At 42.5% G+C, this 23,924-nt stretch overlaps 2 protein-coding genes across 3 annotated transcripts in view; one reads left to right on the top strand and one right to left on the bottom strand.

Moving 5' to 3' along the window:
* Window positions 1-11,646, bottom strand: part of LOC103356428 (A disintegrin and metalloproteinase with thrombospondin motifs 8) — a 16,882-nt gene extending 5,236 nt beyond the window's left edge. Inside the window, exons 1-6 of the mRNA XM_008280558.1 lie at window positions 10,736-11,646; window positions 8,442-8,681; window positions 4,506-4,638; window positions 4,162-4,329; window positions 3,030-3,322; window positions 699-885 (exon numbers count right to left, since the gene is read on the bottom strand). Coding sequence (XP_008278780.1) covers window positions 699-885; window positions 3,030-3,322; window positions 4,162-4,329; window positions 4,506-4,638; window positions 8,442-8,681; window positions 10,736-11,473 — 1,759 coding nt within the window. The 5' untranslated portion in view covers window positions 11,474-11,646. The remainder of the gene's footprint in view (window positions 1-698; window positions 886-3,029; window positions 3,323-4,161; window positions 4,330-4,505; window positions 4,639-8,441; window positions 8,682-10,735) is intronic.
* adamts15b (ADAM metallopeptidase with thrombospondin type 1 motif, 15b) overlaps window positions 3,424-23,924 on the top strand; it is a 31,766-nt gene continuing 11,265 nt past the window's right edge. The window contains exons 1-4 of one of the 2 annotated variants that reach the window (XM_008280560.1): window positions 3,424-3,434; window positions 13,242-14,325; window positions 19,725-19,857; window positions 22,080-22,247. In XM_008280560.1, coding sequence (XP_008278782.1) covers window positions 13,363-14,325; window positions 19,725-19,857; window positions 22,080-22,247 — 1,264 coding nt within the window. In that variant the 5' untranslated portion in view covers window positions 3,424-3,434; window positions 13,242-13,362. Of the gene's footprint in view, window positions 3,435-13,051; window positions 14,326-19,724; window positions 19,858-22,079; window positions 22,248-23,924 lie in introns of those variants that run through there. The other variant, XM_008280559.1, reaches the window with a different exon arrangement.

Here is a 23,924-nt window from a genome sequence, read left to right as displayed (position 1 = left end):
TAAAGATATTGTGTTGGTGGAGTCGTCCATGAGGACTGAATGTGGAGTCCTTTAGGGTCCAGGTTTGTTTCAGTTATGTATCAGATGTGCATCGCTAAATGAAATTGTACAATTCTAGTTTGGGGTTTTTGGGGTTTGTTTTGTTTGCAGATGACACATATTTCTTTAGTTCAGGAGATGAAGCAAGAACTATTTAAAAAAAAGAAGTTATCATTAGATTTGACAAAAGTTCTAATTGTTATTGCTAATCAAAATAGATTGAGCGCATCGTTATCTGTCGACGGAATTGATATTGCAAGAATATTTCATTTCAAAAAATGATGTAGGTTCAACTTTTTGGGGAAACATTTGTCATAAACTGACTCTGAAATGTCATATTCCATATACACAAAAAAGGCGTTAAAGTATTTGTTGGATTATAACACATAATGCACATTCAGTACTGAATTACTCTGATACATTTTAGTTACCATGTTGAGGTTTTCGTGCAGCGTACACATGAGCCACATCAACCCATCCACTCTGCTCCTGGCTCTTTTTCACTGATTTAATGTCATTCCATAAAACTGTAGGATGAGCTTAATATGTAAATGTGCTGTATAAATGAAGTTATAGTTTGTTAATGAATCGCTTGTTGTTCAGGAGAAAAAAAATTGATAATATGATGAAATATTAGAATCCTGACTATTGATTCTCACCTTCATTGTTGTCACACAGCTGTATGTTGCAGGACTGGTACTGGACCCTCTGTCCCTCACAGTACTTCCCTCCGTTCTGAGGCACGGGGCTGGTGCACTCCCTGTAGGAGAACTCCACCCCACCTCCACATGTCCTGGAGCACTGCTGCCACGGTCCCCAGGAGCTCCAGCCGCCGTCCACAACCATCTGTGGTAAAACACAGAAAGAAAAAAAAAAGCAGCCAGAGTAGTTGGTTAGCGCTCAGAGCCAAAGGCAATCTCAGCTGTGCAGCCTAAACCACAGTCTGGGCTTCTGGGTTTGAGGCCGCACAGTGTGTTGGCGTGCTGCAACTCAAGGCTAAATCTGTGTTGAAGTTCGGCACGCGCCTGCTGTCTGCCTCTACCCACATTCCTGCCACATGTGTCACTCACCGCTAGTGGAACCTGCCATGCTGCAACTTTGTACGGCAAAATTGAAAGTGTGTGCGTGTGTTTGTGTGTGTGTGTGTGTGCGTGTGTGTGTATGCGTGTGTGTGTATGCGTGTTTGCTAGCGTGGATGTCCTTTCCAGAAGTTTTATGAGTTTGGACTAGCTAACATCTCAACTGCCAGCACGTCTGGATTCATAAGCAGATGTGTGTTTATAACACAAGGAGAAGATATCAGGGCAACCGAGCTCAGAAGAAACACTGAGATGTATAAATGTACTTTAAGGAAATATAAAAAGGCATCATGAAGCAGATGCATTTATACTCAACTATTTTCCAAAAAAAATGCAGTAATCTGTACTTTCAGCCGTTTGCTTTTCATTCATGTTTTCTTCTTAAAACACATACAGCTACGACACTGGAAAAGAGACAAACCTCCGCTAACGTCGCACTTCAAACTCAAACGGCAGATTTCCAATAGAAGTTTTGAGGTTGGGCGGTTGACAAAACAAGAAACTAAAGTTTGAATCCAAATCCAACAAATCTCGTGACAATCGTTGGAGAGCTTTCATCAGCAGATTTTTCCTTTTTTCCAAGTACTTCAAGGAGTTCTCTAACGTGCTGGCTTAAAAGGTCAAACTTGCGAGTTTATTCTTGACTTTGGAAAAAGCAATATATAAAACAATGTCTCCTCCACGCCCATGTAAGAGCTATTCCAGGGATTTGGATCCAATCACACACTGAAGGAACTTGATGCACTTTGATGCTTGAAATTTTACGATATTTTTGGTGCAAGAACCAGTTTCAAATCAGGCAAACCGGTACATCTGAAACTGGTAGGTAGGACATCAGTTGAAGACATTAGTTGAATATGTCTTACAGAACAACCTGCAAAACATATGGTGACATTTTTTATCAACAAACCCTGTTGGAAAATCCACTGGAAACCCACTGTGGAGGACTGTCTCAAAGTTGCTGACCTCCGAGTTTTACGACTGCAAATTACACTCTGTAGATGAGCAGTGCACTTCAAAAGAAGTGACTCATCAAAACCTAGGAGCAGCTCTGTGCAGCGATTATCAGCATGCACCAAGTTTTAAATGAGGTCTCAAGAGTGCCACAGGGTATTGATAGATCAGATGCTGAATGTGACAGCAGAGAGACCAAAATGTGAACCTTCCTGATGCAGGGACACAACCACAGCGAGCCCAATCACAATGTGGCCGATATGGCTAATGTGTGAGGAAACAGATGCCTGTTTACACATCTGGCCTCTTTTATTGTTTTTTACCAACTCATGAGTAAAATATCCAGGTCATTAGCTGATAAATGTTTCAGTGTGTTCACCAGCGAGTTGCTCTTTTTGACTGTCTGCCATTTGGTGCTGAGTAGGTGATGATCAGTGGGTCTATCAGAGTTTGGCTGAAAACGGCTGCCTGCTGTGGCTTAAATGTGAGGTAAATGAGAGCTGTGAGACGGAACCAAAACAAACATTAAGTAGTGGCCCATGCAACCAAAACAACGAGCTGTAAGATGCCAGAATGCGCTGTAGCCCTGTTGGAAATTACAAAATAAACAACAATTTTTAGTGTGTTTGTCACTACGAGGAGCAGTCTCCATATTGCACACATTAATTTAACCCTTTGCTCATGTAGAAATATTGATGAGTGCAGCTAAAGCTAAAAAACAGTTTTGTTTAAAATTGGTCATAATGTGAACAGTTGACAACACGGCTAAAACTAACAGTCCACAATCTGACATTGTAGAGTTTGCTAATGTTAACCACCATTAACTACTGGTATTAAACTGAGCATTTCACTGCTATAACTCAACCTTTCATTTGTAGGAAGATTTCTTTCAAAAGTAACAGTCTTGCTTTGTTAAAGTATGCTACTTTTCCAGTAAAGAAAAAGATGGCGTCTTACCAACGGCTGCATCACCTCCACGGTCGACATGCACGCCCCATTGAGGCAGGTCCCATTGGGGCTGCAGGGGGTGCCATCAGCCCAGGGCAAGCTGCCGTTCTTGGTGGAGCACTGCGGCGTCCCGTCCTCGTGACACCACAGCTGGCTGCAGATATCACTGTCGGAGGTGTTGGGGCAGTGGATGAACTCCTCTCCAAAAATCTGCTGGCACTGTTGGTCCAGAGTGTACTTGGTGCCTGGCAGTTCTCTTGGTAAAGGCATGGTGCTCTCCGGGACATCCAGCAGGCAGTCTCCTGTGGTTTCAGTACAAAGCAACACTGTATGAGACTGATTATACTGAGGTTTATAGGGATTATGGGCTTTGCGGCACAGTGACAATTGTAAATGTGTTGCTCTTTGTGTGTGGTATGACAACAGTGGAAAAATATTTAGGGCAAGTTGTGTCTCGACTATAAAAATGAATAAATTAACTTTAACTGATGCAGTGCGCTTTTATAGGCAGCCTAATGCTCTGAACCTGGACATCTGCCTGCAGAACTAATTCTGAATTTATTCATTATTCCTCTAATGATCTTTATTACTTGCACTAAGTTTTTGTCTGGAGTTGTGAATGACATTCACTGTTTGGAATGAACATTCTCAGCCACATGAGTTTTCGTCAGAGACATTTTCCAACTGATAAAGAACATATTTTGCTGACACCAGCTGTTGCTTTTGGCTGAGGAGGTGGAGAACAGGAAGAAGTCCATAGTATGACTCAGTGGAAAAGAAGGTTCAGTGATAGGTCTAGCAAGGATACAAACAATACAAGATGCACAACATGAGATGGGGGAGAGGAGGCAACGGAGGTGAGGCGAGGCGAAGAAACAAAAAAAGGGAGATGAGTGAGGAGAACAGGATGTGGAAATCTGCAGCAAGATAAACTATCCCTACAACCCGTAATTTGAGGGGAGCGACATGTTTAAGCAGGAAAGCGGTTACGTTCACACGAAGATGAGAGGAACACAATGTTTTATTAATCTGTGAATCAGCCCTAATAACAGAGTCACAGTTTTGTAACAGATGTCGACAGTAGCAGAGGGTCTCTGCATTAAGCTTTGACGCACTGGAACAAAAGTGAAATCTTCCCTACCATGTCCATTGTCAAAGAATTCGGTGACGTAGAGAGCGCTGCAGGGAGACCAAGGTGCAGTCTTGTTGAGGCTGACAAACAGAGGAGCCATCAGGTAATGTCCTCCCAGATCCCCAAACAGCCTCTCACATGTCTTGGAGTCATCATGAGGCATGCTCAACACATGACCTGCAGGAAGGGAGGATGCAACGACAAGAATTGAACATTTGTAGGTTTGCAGACGCTAAAAGTGTGGTTGGGAAGGTCTGACGTTAACTGAACTTGCCTATGACACTAAATATTTGAATCGTTTCAAAAACACCACACACACCAGCCCACCCGTACAACAGCAAGTGTGATCTAACCGAGCTCGTGTGCAGCTGTGAAGGCAGCTTGCAGGCCGTTGTCCTCGATGACAGAACAGCTCCTCTTGGGGTCGCACATCGTCCCGACGTCGGCCACGCCCAACGTGTCGCAGCTCTTCTGACCGCAGATGTCCTGCAATCCAAACAAAGAGAAAAAGACTAAAGCTGGAACTATGGGCTTAAGATGAGGATGTGAGATCTGAACAGCTGATACAAGTAAACGTGATCATTGTCATTGACTGTGACCATTTTGGCCAATTGTGTTTCCCCAAGAACTGTATTCTGTATTTTGTCTCTGTATGCTACTCGTCCACCTATTTCTTTTAACTATCTATTAAGACTGTTTATCCATTACTTTGAAGCAATCTTTTCATCTATGTTACTTTTAGTTAACTAGTTCAACAGCTTATGTTACCTTCAGCAAACTAGTCCACCAGTTTCTTTAAGCTAGTTCGACTGTTCATCCGTAACTTTAAAGCACCTTCTCTAATGGTTGAACCACTACTTTTCACTAAACTTTTCAACTGTTTGCTACCTTTTGCTATTGTATCTACAGTATGTCAACATTCTATGTTACATTCAGCTAACTGACGAGTTCAACTGTTCATCAATTATCCATTTTAGTTGCTTGTTGCAATACTTATTAATTAGTTATAATTATGCTATTACATAGTTGTGCTAAATTTTCCAGTTTTACAACTGCAGAAGTCCCATCTGTTGGAAAGCACTGCACTGGAAAACAACCAGCTATGATATATTTTTTTGTTTGTTTGTGTGTTGTTTAAACTGCATCGACATACTATCAGTCAAATGTCATGTAAATGTGTATTGCTAATCCTTTGTTTTGAATGGAAGGCACTTTGTGACACCTTCTTTTGTTTTAAACGTGTTGCATAAGTAAAGGTGACTTGTCTTGACTAAGGAACAATGTAGAATGTTTCAGTCATACGCACACAAACACACGTACCAGTGGATGGTATTTGCTGGCGGAACATAAGTGACATAGCATTTGTAAGTGCCACGAATAAGTAAAACAGCACTGGCACGTCAGAAACCACCAGGAACGTACCACTCACAATCAACGGCAGTCATTAGGATTAGAGCTGTATACCATCAGCTACTTTCTGATCTCACTGCTGCTGCTAAAGCTGCTTCAGTATTATGGAACACTAACATTTTTCCACTGAAACTAAACCAAAGTACATTCTTGTATCAGATTCAAAGTATTTCATTCATACCATGCAATTCATACAATCCCCCAATTAATGTGCAAATCATAACAGCAGCTTAGTGGAGAACTAATACATGCCAAATAAGTGATTCATAGTCATACTGATTACATTTTAAGGATTATTAAAGAGTTAAAGGAACTCTCTTGCTTCATTACTGTATAGTAAATATAGCATGTGGGCAGCCCTGAGGAACTGTAATATTAATGGCATGGGATGGAAAACCTTTGCAATCTATTTACAAATCAGAAAACATGTTGCTCAGTGTTTCCATCATTTAAAAAAAAAAGGCAGATAAACATCCTCAACATTCATCCATCCAGAGCTGTGATGTGGGAGAACTAACAGTGTGGTGTATCAGAAATCTCTCCCGACCCAAGAAGACGCCTGGCTACGTAGGATGGAGACAGAAGAAATCACAAGACAGAGCTCTCTGTGATGCAAAAGACATCTGGACCGGGAGCTGCAGTTTGAACACAGCTCAGCGTGTGTTTGTACACCTTGTTCCACAACAGCAACCGTCACTCTTGTATGCAGACATGCAGATGCACGGCAAGACGTATGGGGTCAAAGCTCCAGCCGTGGTATTGCATTTGCAGATAGTCAGACTGCAGGCACACAAGGCCACAAAAAAAAAAAAAAAAAAAAGCCTGTGAAAAATATTTCCACTACATTCAAGTAGTGGAAAGGAGTGTAAGGTTTGAGTTTCACAACAGCCAGTAGTAGCAGCCTTCTCTTATGACTGTGGGATGCATGGCACACATTTTCAACCCCAACCCGGCCGCACACTCAAGCCCTGACCATTTTAAGTGGCTTCATCATGTCAGAGCTGATTTGTGGCGGCACTAAAGTTAGCTCATCCACGAGGAGCCTTCCGTTCTCTACGTTTCAAAGCATATCTCCGCGGAAATGGAAAAACAAACACAAACTGGGTTTGCGTGAATGATGGTTTCCCCCTGAACGAAAGCCGCTTCACCAAATCCAACACAAGTCTGCAAAAACCCATATGTTCTATTCATCATTTCCGTGATCTGGGGTCAGATGTACATGCCTACGTCATTCGGTAGGAGGATAAATGCCAAGCCTGTCATCAAATCAAGCCGCAAACCAGGGCACTTAGCTATAAAAATGTAATAATAGAGAAGTTACCCGCCTAATGTATTGTCTGCTAACACCTTGTCAGCATGCACATACCAGATGGAAGACGGCAGCCAAATACAGCAAAACAAGCCAATCACAACTCAAACCCTAGGGACTTGTGAACTTATTTCCTGTCAAAGCATCTATAAAGCACAGTTTGTTTGCTCTGTGTTGACATTCCCCCAGCTTGGAAAAGATTACAGCTATTCCATCTCTACAGTCTGTGTTCAGCATCCTTAATTTACCCAAAAAAACAGGACAGGCTTTCCTTTCTATCCTTATCTTGTTCCATCTTTTTTGGACTCTCCGGGGTGCTTGAAGATATGTCAGCGACTGGTCTCAAGCGAGGGGCTGTTTTTCAGCCGCAACTCTCCAGAACTGGGCCTAAAATGCACCTGCGTGTGTTACTGCATGACACTTTGGATTCAGATAATTGCTGTGTGGTTGAATGTGCTGCCTCCGAAACCACATTATGTACCACAGCTGGCCTGGGTCTAAATTCCATCAGGGCTTATTTTATGACTCATCCTTAGTGGGTTATTGCATTATGAATGGGGAAGAAAATATCACAGACTATTATGAGTGGAGGGACCATCCATTCTAATAATTCACTGTGGAGCACTCACTTCATTAGTTGTGTTGTGTCATTCACCAAACCACACTTTGAAGAAAAGCCTGACTTTCGTCATCTGTCATGATCACTGTGAGTGTTAAAGTCTGCAGTTTATGGATATTTCATGCTAATATTGAATAGTTTTAAGGCTGCTCTACATTTATTTCTTTTTGTTGCAGCTAATTCAGCCACACTCACGTTTTGGTCTCCATTTACTCCCAACAAACATACTTTATGTCTCCTTATCAGTTCAATGCTCCACCATGGTCACCAGATGGTTGCTAGCTTTGCCTGTTTTAGTTTTGGTGCTGGCAGGCTGCATATAATACTTTTTTTTTTTTTTTTAAAATCATCTTCCTGCTTCTGTTGGAAACAAAATTGATGATCGAAAACAGTAGATTGGCGAGCAAGATGCTAAAAGGCATCGTAGTACTGAAGGTAACTGTATATTTGGTTGATAATTCTCTGGGTTCCTCACTATGACTGATGCATTTAACAAAACAGACAGGCAATGTGGCCCATTGGCTTTAATAAAAATATTAATTGATGCACTGTGAAGTTACAGTTTCATGACCAAATATTGTTAGCATCAGCATTTTCTGTAGCTAAAACCTTCTCCTGCTTTTAAAATTAAATCTGGCGTTCCCCAGGGATCAATTTTTGGGTCACTGCTGTCTTGGCTGGGTCTTTATCCGTCACATCATCAATGTAGCAACAACTAAGTAAACTCAAGAGGACTACAAGATATGTTCAGAAGGTCCAAAAAAAGCTTGTAAGTGAACCCTGTGTAGCGATATTAGTCTTGTCTTGACTTTGCCAAGGTTTAGAACTTCCATGTTTAAATTCTGCCAAATATTTCAAACCACATGTTTAAGATCTTTAATACAGATAATGGAATGATGATATTCTGCAGCTGTGTAAAGAAACTAAAGCAGAGCTGTGCTTGGTCCTCACCTCTCTAGTGAACAGCATGGCAGTGTCGTAGTGCTCTGGATGCCTCTGGCTCGGTGGGTTGAAGAGTTGCTGCCAAGAGCAGAAGTTCCGCAGAGCCACGCCTCCGTTACTGGAGACCTCCGGTCCGACCTCCTCGTCCTCCACCGTCAGCATCTTCACCACTACCATGTTCACTGAGTTCTTTATGCTGGGGTGCTTGTAAAGCTGGGCAGCCATGGACATGAGGGTGAGAATGTAGTGCTGTGAAGAAAGAGAGGACATTAAAAAAGCTTGAAGACTTTACAGCTGGACAGAACCAAGCTTTCCTCTGTGTTCATTCTTTGTGCTAAGCTGGATTACATAGTGCAGCTACACATTTTTGCATGAACTTGTACTTGTGTTTTTGTCTGCATAAACTAGCGCCCAACCGAAAGTAGATTTTTGCGGTCCATACGATCATTTAACACTTTTAATAAGATATGGCCAATACTGTTTTTTAACAGTCCTCTGGAATTGGGCAACAAAAATTGGTTATACTAAGCAGGATTTTTTATGCATTAACAATAAACTTGTGACTGTCCTCTGCTGGTCAGGCTATGTTACGCCATGTTAAAATGATTGCATTTATTTTAGTACGATTTCTGACTAACAGGCTGAGCCTGCATATCTACAATAACATATACGATCACCTCCACCACACACCACCTCAGTATTGATTCAGATGCAAAGACTAATTTTATTGGCTTCAATTGGTGGAGGCACATACAGAGGCCATTCAAAATCACATTAAAACACATTTGTGCAGGTTTTCCAATCCCACAATCAAAGAGAAATAAAAGTGTAACCACAGTTTACTATAATACACTAATTTATATATAATTGTAGTGAAAGGGTCCAGATCTTTGTTTTCATCAGTACTCAGATGAGGAAATAGCTACATCCTAAAATGAAAATTCAACTTGAAATTGGACATAATGAGCATCAAAAGCATGCAGAGCTACATGACAATCCTGTTTAGTCTCAGACTGCAACATGCGCTGTTCAAGGCATTATTATGCATATTTGCTGCTGCTATGGGAAAAGAGCCTCCAAGAAGTTAGTCTCCTCCCGTCCCACTAAACTTTCAGCTGCCTTTATGTGGGATGAGAGAAGCAGATGTGATTGGTCGTTATGAAATTCAGACCTGGTATCAATACATTTCACTTTATTGAGTTTTAAAATGACAAAACACTAGTTGGACTGACTCACTTGTATTCACACCTTAAGCTTGCAAACCAGTTACAGGACACGAGGAGCACTGCTATTTGTTCACTAGTGATGATTGTGTCATGGGATGTAGAGATGGATTTCCACAGAAATCACACTGAGCGTGAGAGACTGTACCAGTATGTATATTCATGCTGAAATCACTTTTTCTAGTGTGGGATGAAGTTCCCACAAAGAAATTTTTCCACATGTGCTGTACGCACACCCACGGAACCACATGCTGATTTTTTCCCGGGTGACCAAATCACTAATATTATCCTGGCTCAGAGAAAACCAGTGGATTTAAATAGAATAAACCGACGTGATTTGGAATGAAAGCTGCAGCTCATCAGTCTAACCTTTGTCTATTTGACCCTGGTGCCCGGTTGACTGAGTGTTACTGGGGAATACTGCAGTGATTTAGATGCTGTGGAGTTTGTTAAATTCAAACAGAGGAGAATCTGGCAGGTGCAGACTGTGGCAGGATAGTCCATTGTCCTACTTTTGCTAAAGTAGGTTTTTGGCTAGAACCAGGGGTGATATTAGTTATGGAGGATGATAAATAGACACCATCCATTAAATTGAGTTACATTTAAATGCTGGGTGCGTTATACGGCATGCAGCAGGAAAGATAGGTCAATTTTATGTACGTACACTACCAAGTAAAGCAGAATGGAATAAATGCTGTAAGCGCTGTGAATCTTCCCGGATGATGCTGAGGCTTTGCTGCCAAATCGTGACCAAGTCCTGAGGAATGCGCTTCAGCATTTCTTGCATTTCTGTTGCCTGACCTCTTTCTCAGCCTGTGGAAAACAGGGAGCCCATCGATTTGCTCCCTTGCTGCCGAAACATGTTTTATAAAGACGCAGAGAAAAACATTTCCCTGCCACTGTATTTTATAGGTTAGGATTTCTGACTGAGCAGACAGGATGGGAAATAAAGGGGGAAAACGGGATGACGTCTTCAGCAGCTTGTTTATGGGACAGTCTAAACTGCGAAATTAAACTAAAGGTTTGTTTAGGTTTCTATCGTGTGTGTGTGCAGGAAAGAATGAGTTCATGGTGTCTGACCTGTGTTTCATCTCCATAGAAGTGGGTCATGGTCGAGTCTGCTACCACCAGCGTCTCTATGAACCGTGGCGCGGAAACGAACCGTCTCCGGCGAGGTTCCCTCTGTGCGTCACTGTGGACGTGCGTAAAACTTTCCCCATTGTGCTTCTCGGCTCGGCTCTCCTCCGCCGCGTGATCAAACAGGAGGGGAACACCGCGGCTCTCCGTGAATGTCCTCCTCTTGATGACATGCAGCTGTTCGGCAGAGTCTGGCCCCAGGCCGCCGCGAAGTTTGGGCTCAATTAAATACTCTTTGCCTTCTGTTATGAAGGAGCCAAAGATGCCGGAGCACAAACTGACAGCCACAACAGAGTTCTGATCTTGATCCACGTTCCCCGAGTAAAAGCAGCTCCTCAGCTGTCCTTCACTCTCCTCAGTCTGGTTCAAAAGTTTCAGGAGACCCGCGTCCAGGGCAGATTGGGCACCTGAAGCGCTGCGTAAAGCGCCAACATCCCTGGCTTTGATGCGCTGTATGGTGAAGGACGGCGCGATGAAGCTGGTATCTGGTATGAGGTTTAGAGTCAAGTCCTTGCCAAATGCACTGAGGACAAACCTCGGCTGCTCCTCGCTTCTTTTCCAAAAGCGGCCGCTGATCCTTCCATTTATCCGAACAGGTACAACATCCTCAGATTCAAATGGAGTGGTTCGTGCCGCGTTGACGCACAGGAGTAAAAAGACAAAACGCACAGTGGCACACATCTTCTGCAGAAGAAACTGCACTCAAGAGTGGTAAGAAATAAAGACTTCAACACAATTTATGTCCTTTATCTCTGGTAAATGGCGCGTCTTCTCCAAACGAAAGAATATCTTCACAAAATCTCTTCAAATAAAAAGTGGTTTCCAGTGCTGTAAAGCCAGTCTTGGTCAAAGTGTGTCTGGTATTTAATGTCAGTCTGTCTGAGCTGTCGTTCCTAATTCTCTAAGCAAGCTAAGTCTTGTTGTATCACCCACCAGCACCGCTGCAGTCTGGACATATCGGGGGTATTTATACTTTCTGCTCTTCCCTGGACATGAGGGGGTTTATTTTTGATATCCTCCGTTGCTGGAAATTCTCCTCCCACTCGCACTTCATGAGAAACTCGCGGATAAAACGGATCCAATGAGAATAGGCCGACACTCCCCCCTTCTGAAATAGCTTGACAACCGCGCTCCTATTATTAACCCAGCGTGCTATATGGCAGCGGCAGGACATCTATACTACGCATAGCTGGAAGTCCGCTACTCGAGTTATTTCGGAGCGGTGTGTGAGTGACAGGCCCCCACAGAGCCCGGAGGCCCCCCCAAGGCCGAGCTGCTTTATGCCCGGCACAAAAGACCACCGCTGGACGCAGAAAGGCGCAGTGTGTGCCTGGAGCTGCCCGCCGCCTCCAACACTGGAGAACGTATAATCACATTAGTGGAGCTTTAGGAAGAATATTACTCTACAGTTGTGTGTTTTTACGCCATATGTGTTCTGCCCAAAACATTTTCTTGATTATTAAACTGAAAAACATGAACCAAAATGATAAACTACCTGAAAAAAACCCCAGCGTGTCCAGTTTGGGGATGCAGATTTGGAACACATTTCCATGAGTTTTCCTTACAGGCTTCATATTCAATGGAAATAAAAGCATTTTATTCGTAGTAATGTGTAGGAGTTCCTCTGAAAGGCTTCTGCTGTATTACAAGACCAAACACGCGTTCTGCCAAGCACCATGCCACTTTATGAAGCCTGAGTGCCAGAAGAATGCCCGTATTTTACCAATAAAACTGATCCCGGAGCGGCAGGTTAAGACATCTACCGGCAGATGGAGCCACAGCACAACGACGAAAATCCTCAGCTGGAATATCTGTGAACTTCAGGTAAGAGCAGGTGTCGCTGTTTGCCTACTAGAAGTTTGTATTTGCGCTTTAACTTTGTCATCTGAACTAGGATATATCGGGACAAGTGTTTGGTATTTGGTGTCTATATTTTGAACTTAAACTTGTTTAATGTGCATTTTCACATGTTGTGGGAAAATGAAAGACTTTAAATGATTAAGAAAACAACTTCAGGGGGATAAATTGTGTAGAAACATGTTACATCATTATATTAACATTTTTGGAGGTTATGATGCAGCTTCTGTACTTTGAAGTAAACGTCAAAATGTCAAAACCTCCAAAAGATGCAACCATCGTGGAGTCTGACTCCTATTGTTCCCTGTGTGTTTGACTCTGAGCAGTGGGAGGAGGGATGATGCTCCAGCTCGTGTCGCACATGCTGTAAAGCAACAATAATATTTGGAGAGTTACAAGTGGCTGCGGTCTGCAGCACAAACCGAGAAGCATGACCAATGAGCTCTCTCTTGCGCATGTACTCAGATTTCAGTTGACAGTGATCGTTGGTGTTTATGCGCGACTTTAAAGCTCAGCAGCTCAGAGAAGTTGGTGTACAGAGTGGAAACGGTGCAAGATGGGAAAGAAGCTGGAAGAAAGCGCGGGTGCATAGTTTTTTCTTTTTTTTTAAGGACGCGCAAGCGGAGCTCGGTGCCATTGCGCACAAGTTCTGAACTGCATGCAAACGCACCGCAGCTGAATTACACAGTGGACTCTCATGAGCAGGGGCAGAGATGGCTGCATCTATTAATTCTTTGGTTATTGCTACACAATTTCTACTTTATTTTAAGCTAACATGTTGCTTTGAGGTGGATTTCTGCATACCTGTTCGCGTGGACCATCAAAAGCATGAGAAGCATCTGCACCGGCACACGGAGCAGATGAATGAAAGACAGGTTGTTTTCAGACTCAGTGCGTTCAAACAGGAATTTTACCTTCACCTCACGCCAGATTCTAGTTTCCTTGCAGCTGGCAGCATGCCGCCTGAGAGCGACTCCGCAGCATCCAACGCCTCTGCAGCCGCTGACCTCAGGGAATGCTTCTACTCCGGTGATGTCAACGCAGACCCGGACTCCTTCGCCGCACTTAGCCTGTGCAAAGGTCTGCAGGGAGGCTTCTCCTATAACGGCATGGAGTATTACATCAGTCAGACCAGGAATGAAGACGCGCCTGGATATGGAAACTCTTTCGATAGGACGCACGTTATCCGCCGCCGGACGCGCGCTGCGCACTCAGGTGGCAACTTCACGAGCAGGTGTGGAGTTACACCTGACACCAACTTCAGCATTTCTCTGGAGAAATACAAGTACATGAGCGAACTGGAGATTGATGGCTTAACTGAAACTGTGTTGAAATCCTTGGGGAGGTCCAAAAGGTTTGCTTCCATCCCCAGGTTTGTGGAGGTGCTGGTGGTGGCAGATGAATCTATGGCTAAATTTCACGGGGATGACCTGAAGCATTACCTCCTGACCCTGATGTCAGTAGCAGCCAGGCTTTACAAGCACCCCAGCATTCTCAACTCCATAAACATAGTGGTGGTGGGCTTCATGGTGATAAATGAAGCTGACAAGGGACCTAAGGTTTCCAGTAACGCTGCCCTGACTCTGCGCAACTTCTGCTCCTGGCAGAAGAAGTTGAATAAACACAATGACAAGCACCCTGAGTACTGGGACACCGCAATACTGTTCACCAAGCAGGTAAGCAGAGGAGCTGCATGAACTCCAGCTGTCTGAATCACATTTGTTGTTGCAAAACATAAAATAAAAATGCTTCACTCAGGGACAGATTATGAGACAAGGGAACAACCAAACCGAAAAACATTGAAATTATTTTGCAGGTTAACCTGAACTCTCTGACACAATAACTTGTTTTGCCATTTTTTGTGTGTCTGAGGTTGTTTTGCATTAATTTATGTCTATTTGTCTCTTAGTAGTTGCGTTGTGTCTTGCCATGTTAACTTTGTGTGCTTGTGTAATTACTTTGCATACCTTTGTGGTTGTGTCACCTACATGTGCTTGTTTTGTTTACATTGTGTCTCTTTGTAGTTGTTTTTCATCACCTTCTAGTTGTTTTGTGTCTCTTTGTGGTCATTTTGTGCCTCTTTTTCTTCACATTGTGTCTCTTTGTAGTCAAGTTGCATGTCTTTATGGCTGTTTTGTGTCTTGTTTCCTTTGTGCCTCTTTTTTTAGCCATTTTTGTTACATATCAAATGTCATTTTGCATCTCTTTGCAGTGTTTTTGCACCCTTTCATGTTCATTGTCGTCCTCTTTGTGGTGGTTTTATGTCACTTTGTGTCTCTTTGCAGCTGTTTGGCGTTGCTGTGGTTGTTTTGCATTACCTTGTAGACATTTTGAACTTTGTTGTGTTCATCCTGCATCCCTTTGTGGAGAGGTTGTGGTCATTTTGGGTGTCTTTGTAGTTGTTTTCTGCCTCTTTGTGTTCACTTTGTGTTGCTGTGGTTGTCTTTTCTGTCATTTTTGCATCTTCTTATGGTTGCTTAGCATCTCTCTAGTCTTAAATCTCACTTCATACGTAGACTTCAGCCCAGGAGCCTACCAACTCTGCAGGCCCCTCAGTTTGTGCTTCAGTAATTCTTGAATGATCAAGTGTGTTGGTGCAGCCTGTCATCTGCACAGCTCTGCAAGCCCCTTTCTTTACTTCTGTGTTGGCTGCTGCCATGACTCACAGGAAAAGACCAACTGAGCCAGTTCTTTCCATAAAAGACCTCACCTCTGTCTGCTTGTTACGAACTGGGTCACTATCGGCCTATGTTAGCCACCTTCAAATGATCAGAAAATTTAATAAGAATCTATAAAAAATTCAAATGACTCCCTCATTCATTCAAGCTGATGTAAGCTGACATTATCTAAAGCATTCAGCCTGCTCACAGCTGTCAGATAATCCCATGTGGCCACCCGAGCTGTGAACACTGGCTAGTAAATCTTTCTCTGCAGTTACTAACTTCTCACTGTCTCTCCCTCTCTGATGCCTGGTCGTCACTGGTGCCTGCTTTCCATTAGGTCCACTTTGGCTCTGGCTGACCCTCTGATACACAGCCTCTCTCCTTCACTGCATAGCAACATACAAAAACACTTCAAGGTCAAAGAGAGTGAAGAGTCATCCCAGTGCTGGGAAAGAGCCCTTATTTACCACCAAGGCCATGATATATAGGAAAATCCAGGTCCGGTATTGTTGTCCTTGCAGGGCACAATGAGTGCAGCTGCTGCGCTGGAAAGAATCTTGTAATAGGTTATGGAGAGCGAGTGGTGTGGAGTACACATGGCTGGCAGAGGGAGCTTCTGGCATTGCTGGGCTTCACTGTAACACTGGGCTAATAAGTTCATCATCAAATGCACTCACATTTACTTTGATCACTATAAAAGCACAGGAGAGGCAGTTTAATAGAACACAACTCCTGAGCAGTAATACTGAAGAGGCTAAATATTGTATAAACACAGGAACCTTTCCAGTAAGTCTTAGGGCAACAATCCCACTGATAATCAGTGAGTCACGGCCATTATTCCAATGAAGTTTTCCATTGGACAATGTTAAGAACTTTTCCTGTAATTCTGAATGCCAAGATAAGAGAGTTCAGCCAGTAGTGGTGCTCTGAGCTAAGTGCTAACGCCAGCATGTGAACATGTTCGAAATAACAATAGGCAGCTTTCCACTGCAGGAAGTCGGTGCAGACACATGGTGGCGTGAACATTTAGAGGAGTGGCACTTGTCAGGTTTTATTGTGGTGTAGAAACCAACAGTTTCTACTGAATTATCAGCAAATACTAGTTACTGGACGTAATGCCAGTTCTATGAACACGTAGGAAACAACATCCACATCGATATAGTGATGATGCACATCAAATTAAACAGCACCACCTGGGCTACAAGAATATATAAGTCATTTTTACATTCCACAAACACAACTCAAACACCAACTAAATGAATTATCAAACACGGAAATCGATATAGTGCCACCAAGTCAACCCACATTTCTGGCTCCAGCGCTTTGGTACTTTATGCAAAACGCACCAACAAATCCTCAAATGAAAGCAGACAGTCCACAGACTCCAAACATGTCCATCAAAGCTCTCTAAAATCAAAGCATCAGCGAGAAACAACCCAAAGAACAACAAAAACCCAAATCGCTTCATCAAGCTATAGTTGTAAAATGTCTCTTACCTGAGCTGTTTTGCCATGAAAAGTTTATTTTATCGGTAAATTCACACCGGAATCAGTTACTACTTCCTGTGTTACACTGAAATCATTCCGGGCGTCTTTTGGAGGCTACGTTAGCCGAAGGGAGCTAAGGAGTGAACAGTCGCTCAGCAAGCGGCTTGTCTTCAAGATGGCGTTCTACTGATTCTGATTGGCTAAAGGTGCTGTCAATCTCATTTTGGTGGCTATCGCTATATTCTATTGGCTGTAACGATTCGAAGGAGGTGTCATCACTGAAATCAACCAATCCATGACGGAGATACAGCCCTGCCTCACCACAGGAGCTTCACAGCAGTTTGATCAGCATCACGCACAGGAACAGAGACAGCGGTCTGGTTGAATTTTAAAAAACTAAAAAGCTGATGTATTTGGATGTATTGAACAACATTAGTGATATACAAGTGAAATATATAGTTTGTACATAAGAAAATTCAGTTGGTCACCAGTGTGCCAGAATGTGAGCTCACCTGAACTGTGTGGACTAAAAACTCTCTGATTTTGTTCTGCTTCACTTTACCAGAGTCAGTCTTTGCAGAGAGAATGTTCACATGTTGTTCTATGGTTTGGTCGAGGTTTAGAGCTGCAGCTGGATCATTCCAAAGAGATAAATATCCTGAAAGTGCTTTTATTTTTCATTTGTGCTGTGTGCCATCTTCATTTACTCTTAACCAGTAACATATATACTGATATCTACACATCTGAACAAATCTTTTACGTGTTCCTTTTATTATGACACAAGAATTATTCAAATAGACCTTGTGGTTGCAGAGATAAACCGTTGTTATTATGGGTATGTAATTTTCGAGCAGAGGCCTGAAAAACGGCTTAACAGGTCCTGGAGTAGTTACTTCTTTCACCCCCCCCCCAAAAAAAACAGCCTTGGCAGAAGTTCTACAGCAGCGGTTCTTGCAGTTGGAATATCCACAAAGGTTTGCGCGAAAACAAGTTCCTGCTGTGAAAAACACCTGATGCCATCGTGTTAATGTTAAGCAGGTATAATGTAACTATGTCCATCATGTTCATCTGGTCCATGCTTTTTTCCTGTAGGCTTCACCGTGGTCCGAGTTGCTGGAGCCAACTGTTTCTTTTTCCTCCTCCAGTTGCTCCCCTCATCAGCTCCACTGAACCACCATCATGGTTCACGTAAAACGCATCACTATTGGTGCACCCACATGGGATCGTCAGTACAGAAACCCGATTAGGCACTCCAGCATAACGTGAAATAAAGAGAGAATTATCTGGTACTGACATGCTTTATCAACCCTGTGTGAACTTGTTTGGCTTGATTGTAACAGATGTTTATTTACATGGGCAGCTACAACAAGTTATTACAGTCCTTCCTGACTGGGATGTGAACATGTCTAACAAATGTCATATTAACCCATCAAATAGCTGTCAATGCATTTCACTCAAAACTAAAACAACACGCTGGCATTAGAAGAAAGTTCAGAGGGATTCATCCTCTGGGGATAAGGAATGACTGAGCAAAACTACATCTCAGTTTGGACGAACTTTGTGACATAAAGAGCCACAACACTTGCCAGAGTGAAAGCTCACTACACAGCTATGACTCAGATATTGGCACTGATTTTTGGGGAAGCCTGGTTTTTGAAGTCTGGTCTGTCTCATTACCCACACTTGTGATATCTGACATATTCTAAGTACAATGAAGGACAAAACTGGCCACATCCTACGGCCAATGTTTCACTTTTTGCATCTGCAAATACGTGAGGGCTCTCGTGGCATTAATCTCCCAAAGTCTGCGAGAGATCCATGTGCAGCAACTACATTACAAGGGCAGTAGTGCATCTGGTCAGCATGAGTGTGTGTGTGTGCAGAATGTGTAGACGTGATCTACTGCATCTGTAGAGCAGAGTCTTCTAACAAGACTCCAGTGGACTAGAAAGTAGTGCAATAACAACTACACGTCCATGATGTCTGCAGCTGTGTGTTCATCCACAAGGGAGCATAATCAAGGTGGAAGACTTTAAGCATATGATGTTATCTATCAAGCTCAGAACAATTTATGCATAATTAAGTAGGTCCAATGCAGTATTACAGTTAGTCAGATAACAAACATAAAGCAAGAAGCTGAAGTATTGCAGTTAACAAAGCAATTAAATCTGATTTTCTTCCACCAACTTACAGATGAATTGCTGCCAGCAAGTGGATTGAACTACTACAGCAGACTTAATTGAATTATGGGACACTCTTGGCTCTGAATACGATTTTGAAGCAACATTAGGATAAGTGTGGATCAATTGCAGATTAAATTCACTCTGTGTTGTTGGTATTTTTTGGGTGAGGACTTGGTGACACATGAATGTATGCTTTGATGTTTAAGACCCATATATTGATGCAGCATCTGCCAAATTTCAAATTTGTGTAAACTACAAACAAAGCAGGAAAGTTACTGCACATTGAAACAACAGAATAGAACAGAACATCAGATGTTCAAATGCAAGTAATTCCAACAATTTGTTTAACTAACTATCACTGGATAAATGGAAATACGCCCAACGAGGAAGAGGAGACAGCAAGTTACTAATTAACTCATACAGAAGACACAATTGGAGTTGACGTGGATTTATTTCACCCAGGGCTGTGTGCTGCAGGTATAGTCTTTCTTCCTCAAAGAAACACAAGAGGCGGCCAATCTCCCTTGACCCTCTGCCTCAATATATTTTAAGAACAGAGAATAAGCCAACCACAGTCCCATATGCTTTGAATTAGTGCTTTTTCATGGTCTGTTCATTCTGTAGCTCGGCCCAGCCGCACAAAACATGTTCGGAACATGGCTCGAGTCCAATCTGATTTTTCAAGCTTCTTATGAGAATAAAGGGCTCTTCACAAGTAACACATTTGTCTGTGTGTCATCAGGACCTTTGTGGCGCCACGACCTGTGACACTCTGGGGATGGCCGACGTTGGCACCATGTGTGACCCGAAGAGGAGCTGCTCCGTCATCGAGGACGACGGTTTGCCCTCCGCTTTCACGACTGCTCATGAGCTTGGTAAGAAGGTCGTTGAGAAGCAGGGACCCAACACTTGCTTTACGCATTTCAGATTTATGCTAATGCACATTTGGACGCAGAGTGAGATACGCTCAAGGCAAGAGCTGCGTATAACCTTAGCTTAAAATGCCAAAGGAATTTTGCAGCTGGGTTTGACAGACTTATACGTGCATAATCAGCGTGGAAACTGGCCTGGCCCGAGGGCTTCACGACTTTCATGTTGATCTGTATGGCTACGATTCTCAGTCCCGGTCTTAGAGGACTGCACGGTTTTTAGGCCTACCAGCTGTTTAATTGCATTCACCTGATGTTCCATTTGAAAATCAGTCTTCCTAATTGCCGTCGGTGGGTGGAATCAAAACCAGCAGGTCCGTGAGTCCCATTGAGCAAGACTCTGGAGATCTGCGCATGTTTAGCATCACAGCTGCACCGTGTAACCATGAACACGGACAGCTGCACACGGACGAGAGAGAGATAACTGAAAAATCTGAACTATTTCACATGATATCATAAACGTAGACAGCCCAGCTTATCTGTGACGGTTTATGCCAACAGGAAAAATGAATGTAAGCAAGGAAATAATACTGTCCAGTTCATTCATTCTTTGCTGATGTGGAGACACTCATCTCACCCCCCAACTTATCTCCGTTTATAAGATCTGCCACATGAAGCACAGGCTCTCACTTGGCATTTCTAACTGTGTCAATGGATAGATAGTAATTTAATTTAATGGATTGATAGTAATTTAATTTAATAGCTATTTGGATGAGCCGACCCTAAATGTGTGAGTAAAAATGTTCACCCATAAAATACAATAATTCCACAAATAAATCATTATTAGCAATCAGCCAAAAGCTGCTGTTTGCTGGCAAAATATTTTTACTAGTTTATGATTTCACACTGAAAATACTGTCCATGTGTGCAATAAAATGTGTTTTCATTGTTACTTGGCTACCTGTTGTTATAGTTTAGTCATTACTGTAATGACCAGTGAGGTCACTTTTTATATGTATTGTTATGGGAACACACCCAAACTATACAATAATGTCACAACTTCAAATGTCTTGCAGTGAGACTGTGAAATTGCAAAATTAGATCAGACTTTTACAGAACAATAAAAAACTGCTGTGATGGAGCTCAGGCCTCAGTGACGGCTGAACTGCAGCTTAATTAAGGAAGTTACTGCTGTTGTGCTGCTTGTGTGTGTGAATGCGTGCGACGCGCTCACTTCTGCGATATGGATCCTGTTACAGATATTTAACAAACTCAGAGGAAAGATGGGAACAAACTAAACTTCAGCTCTGATTGACATTTTGTCAAAACCTGAATAACATTTATCAGCAGTGAGTCTTGTTAATATGACCTATAAAGTTTTATTTTATATTTCTCATTTTTTTATAGATGTGAAATTGTAGAGCAAAGTAAATGAGGCACATGTGGAGGGTGTTTTGTTATTCTTAGTGTGATTTAGGCAGGTATTATGGGTGCAGTTTTACCACAAATATCTTGCTAACTGCTGCTAAACTGCCTATATAAATCAGTCAGAGGTAAAAATGGAAAAACAACTGCCAGTCAAACACTGCTCACGCTGCCCTACCTGCTTTTAGGATGCTGTTTAATAGATGGTATTAAACAGCACGCACTCCTTCGCCTGTCTAAGTGACAGTTTTTTACGCATTTTCAATAATCAGTGGTTGAGAGGGCTGTTAAAGAAAGTAGTACTCGTGCCTGAAACCAGATGCACGAGTAACTCCCGAGGCCCAAGAGAGGCATTGGTTTACACTGTCCTCATATATGTTAAGTAATAACACAATTTCCCCCTGAAAACGATCCAGGTTCATGATTGAAGACGTTAAAACCATACTTTTTTTCTTTCTTTCGGAAAGTACTGCATGTTCGTATTGGGGGAATAAAATGATTTCCTTGGGAACTAAATTCCCCTGTCAGGCCTGCTTTAGCACATGGACGTATGCCACAGCGCATATTCCCATACGCAGCTGCATTCCTGTCTGCTATGACATCAGCTTCAGATCAGTTGAGTTCATTTGGCCTTATGGGTGTTGTCATTTTTTTTTTGGTATAAATTTGTGCCAGTGTTTTATATTCATTTATCCGTCATCTATTCTGTAACTTTCACCAATCGTGTTTTACTGAAAACAGAAGCGCTTGAATCAACCGAAGACGTGACCAGTTGTGTGTCTGTCCCCCCCCTCTCCCCTCAGGCCACGTCTTCAACATGCCCCACGACAATGTGAAGGCATGTGAGGAGGTATTTGGGAAGCTAAAGGACAACCACATGATGTCTCCCACGCTGATTCAGATAGACAGGAGCCGACCCTGGTCTGTGTGCAGCGCAGCCATCATTACCGAGTTCCTGGACAGAGGTCATGGTTAGTAAACACTTCCTGAATATGTTTCTGGACTCAGATGGACCACTAATTCTGTCCAGGCTTCATCATCCAACCCTCAGCTGGTAGCAATCTAATTGTACCCACAGAACACAGACTTAGGCTCCACATTGTCACGGTTAAACTTATCATTTCAGTTGTACTTAATGCCAAGAGATATATTTATTCTATTTGTTTTCACTGATATGTCTATTTGGATAAAATATCTACAGTGTGTTCTGCCTCACGAGCATCTTGATGTGATTAAAGACGTCAAAGTAGTTTATCTGAAGAAATAAACAGTCCAACCGATGTCATTAAAAATAAATAAATAACACAATGTCATTTAATATCAAGGCTGCTTGAATAGCATGTCTAAACGGACTAGAGAGTCAAAGCAACAAAAGTTTAATTAAATTTTAAAAAGCTGCAGCCATTAATATTTTTATATGAGCAGTGTGTGGAACACAGACGATGTTGTATTAACAAACACACAGAGAATTATCACTTGACTCTGGAGTTCCCCTTCAAATAATTAACCAACAACCAATGCTGAACTGCGCCTGATGAAATCAGAGTTGTGGAGTTACATTACAGCTCATTAACAGGGAAAGGGGAGTAACATATACAAACAGATGACAAACGCTGAATATGAAGCTTTTTTTTAAAGAACACAATATTATACATTAAAGAGCAGCAGCTCGGTTTGGCTAAAATAACAGGATAAGAATAAGTGAACCGCTGAGTGCTACTCAAAACAACCAAAGTAATCAAATAAAACAATATGAGACTTCTAATCTATCATTAGAAAATCCAAATCATCAGCAGAATAACTGTGATGACATTCCTGCTCTAAACATAATAACAGTTCAAATAAAAGCAGAAAGCAGCTTTAAGAAGAATGTTGGTTCATGGATGCTGAGCAGCCGTCGCAGTGTCAAGACAAAAAACACGTTGGCTCTTCTTCTATGAAACAAGATGATTGAATAATGCTAAATTGAATGAAACTGGAATTATCCTGGCTAGAAATCTCTTCACTCAATTTGGGTCCTATTACACCATTCTATAGGAGTTATTAGCGCACATTATTTCCATACATATAGACAGAAGTAGACCTCGACCACCATCGTAATGACTCACACCATTAAACGGCAGTATAGCTGTGATTTAGCTCTCAGAAAGAGGAACAAAAGTTGGCAACTGGAAGCTGGAGAAGACGAAGGAGGTGGAAGGCACCCAGGACACCTGACTTCAAGTCCCACCTCAGACTGTAATTACAAAGTCCACTGACTTACATCTGGTCCGGCCTCCAGTTCCTGACTCCAACCCAGTGAGAAAGGAGCTAAAGCATCTCCTAATGTCTTGTTTCGACTTTCACTTTGACTTGCCATTTTTCACCAGATGTTTGGTTTAGTTTAGGCACCAAAACGGCTGGATTAGGTTCAGAAAGCAACATCTTGTTGCTACATTTACTACATGTTATGAAGCACCGTTTTGTCTTGTAAAGATGGTACACATTTACACTCACAGAAGTGCAAGGGTCACACATTATCGGGGTTACTTTGTGTTTATCGGTGATCAAAATGCATAATAACACGCCTACTGAGTCGGCTAGAAGGTGGAGGCGGTCCTTCACTCGTCCACATGCATGGGAATGAGCCACACTGCTAATAACTATAG

This window comes from Stegastes partitus, unplaced genomic scaffold (genome assembly GCF_000690725.1).
Source record: "Stegastes partitus isolate 25-593 unplaced genomic scaffold, Stegastes_partitus-1.0.2 Scaffold199, whole genome shotgun sequence".
Lineage (NCBI taxonomy): Eukaryota > Metazoa > Chordata > Actinopteri > Pomacentridae > Stegastes > Stegastes partitus.
Note: the sequence above shows the minus strand (reverse complement) of the source record. Positions and strands in the feature narration are given on the sequence as shown.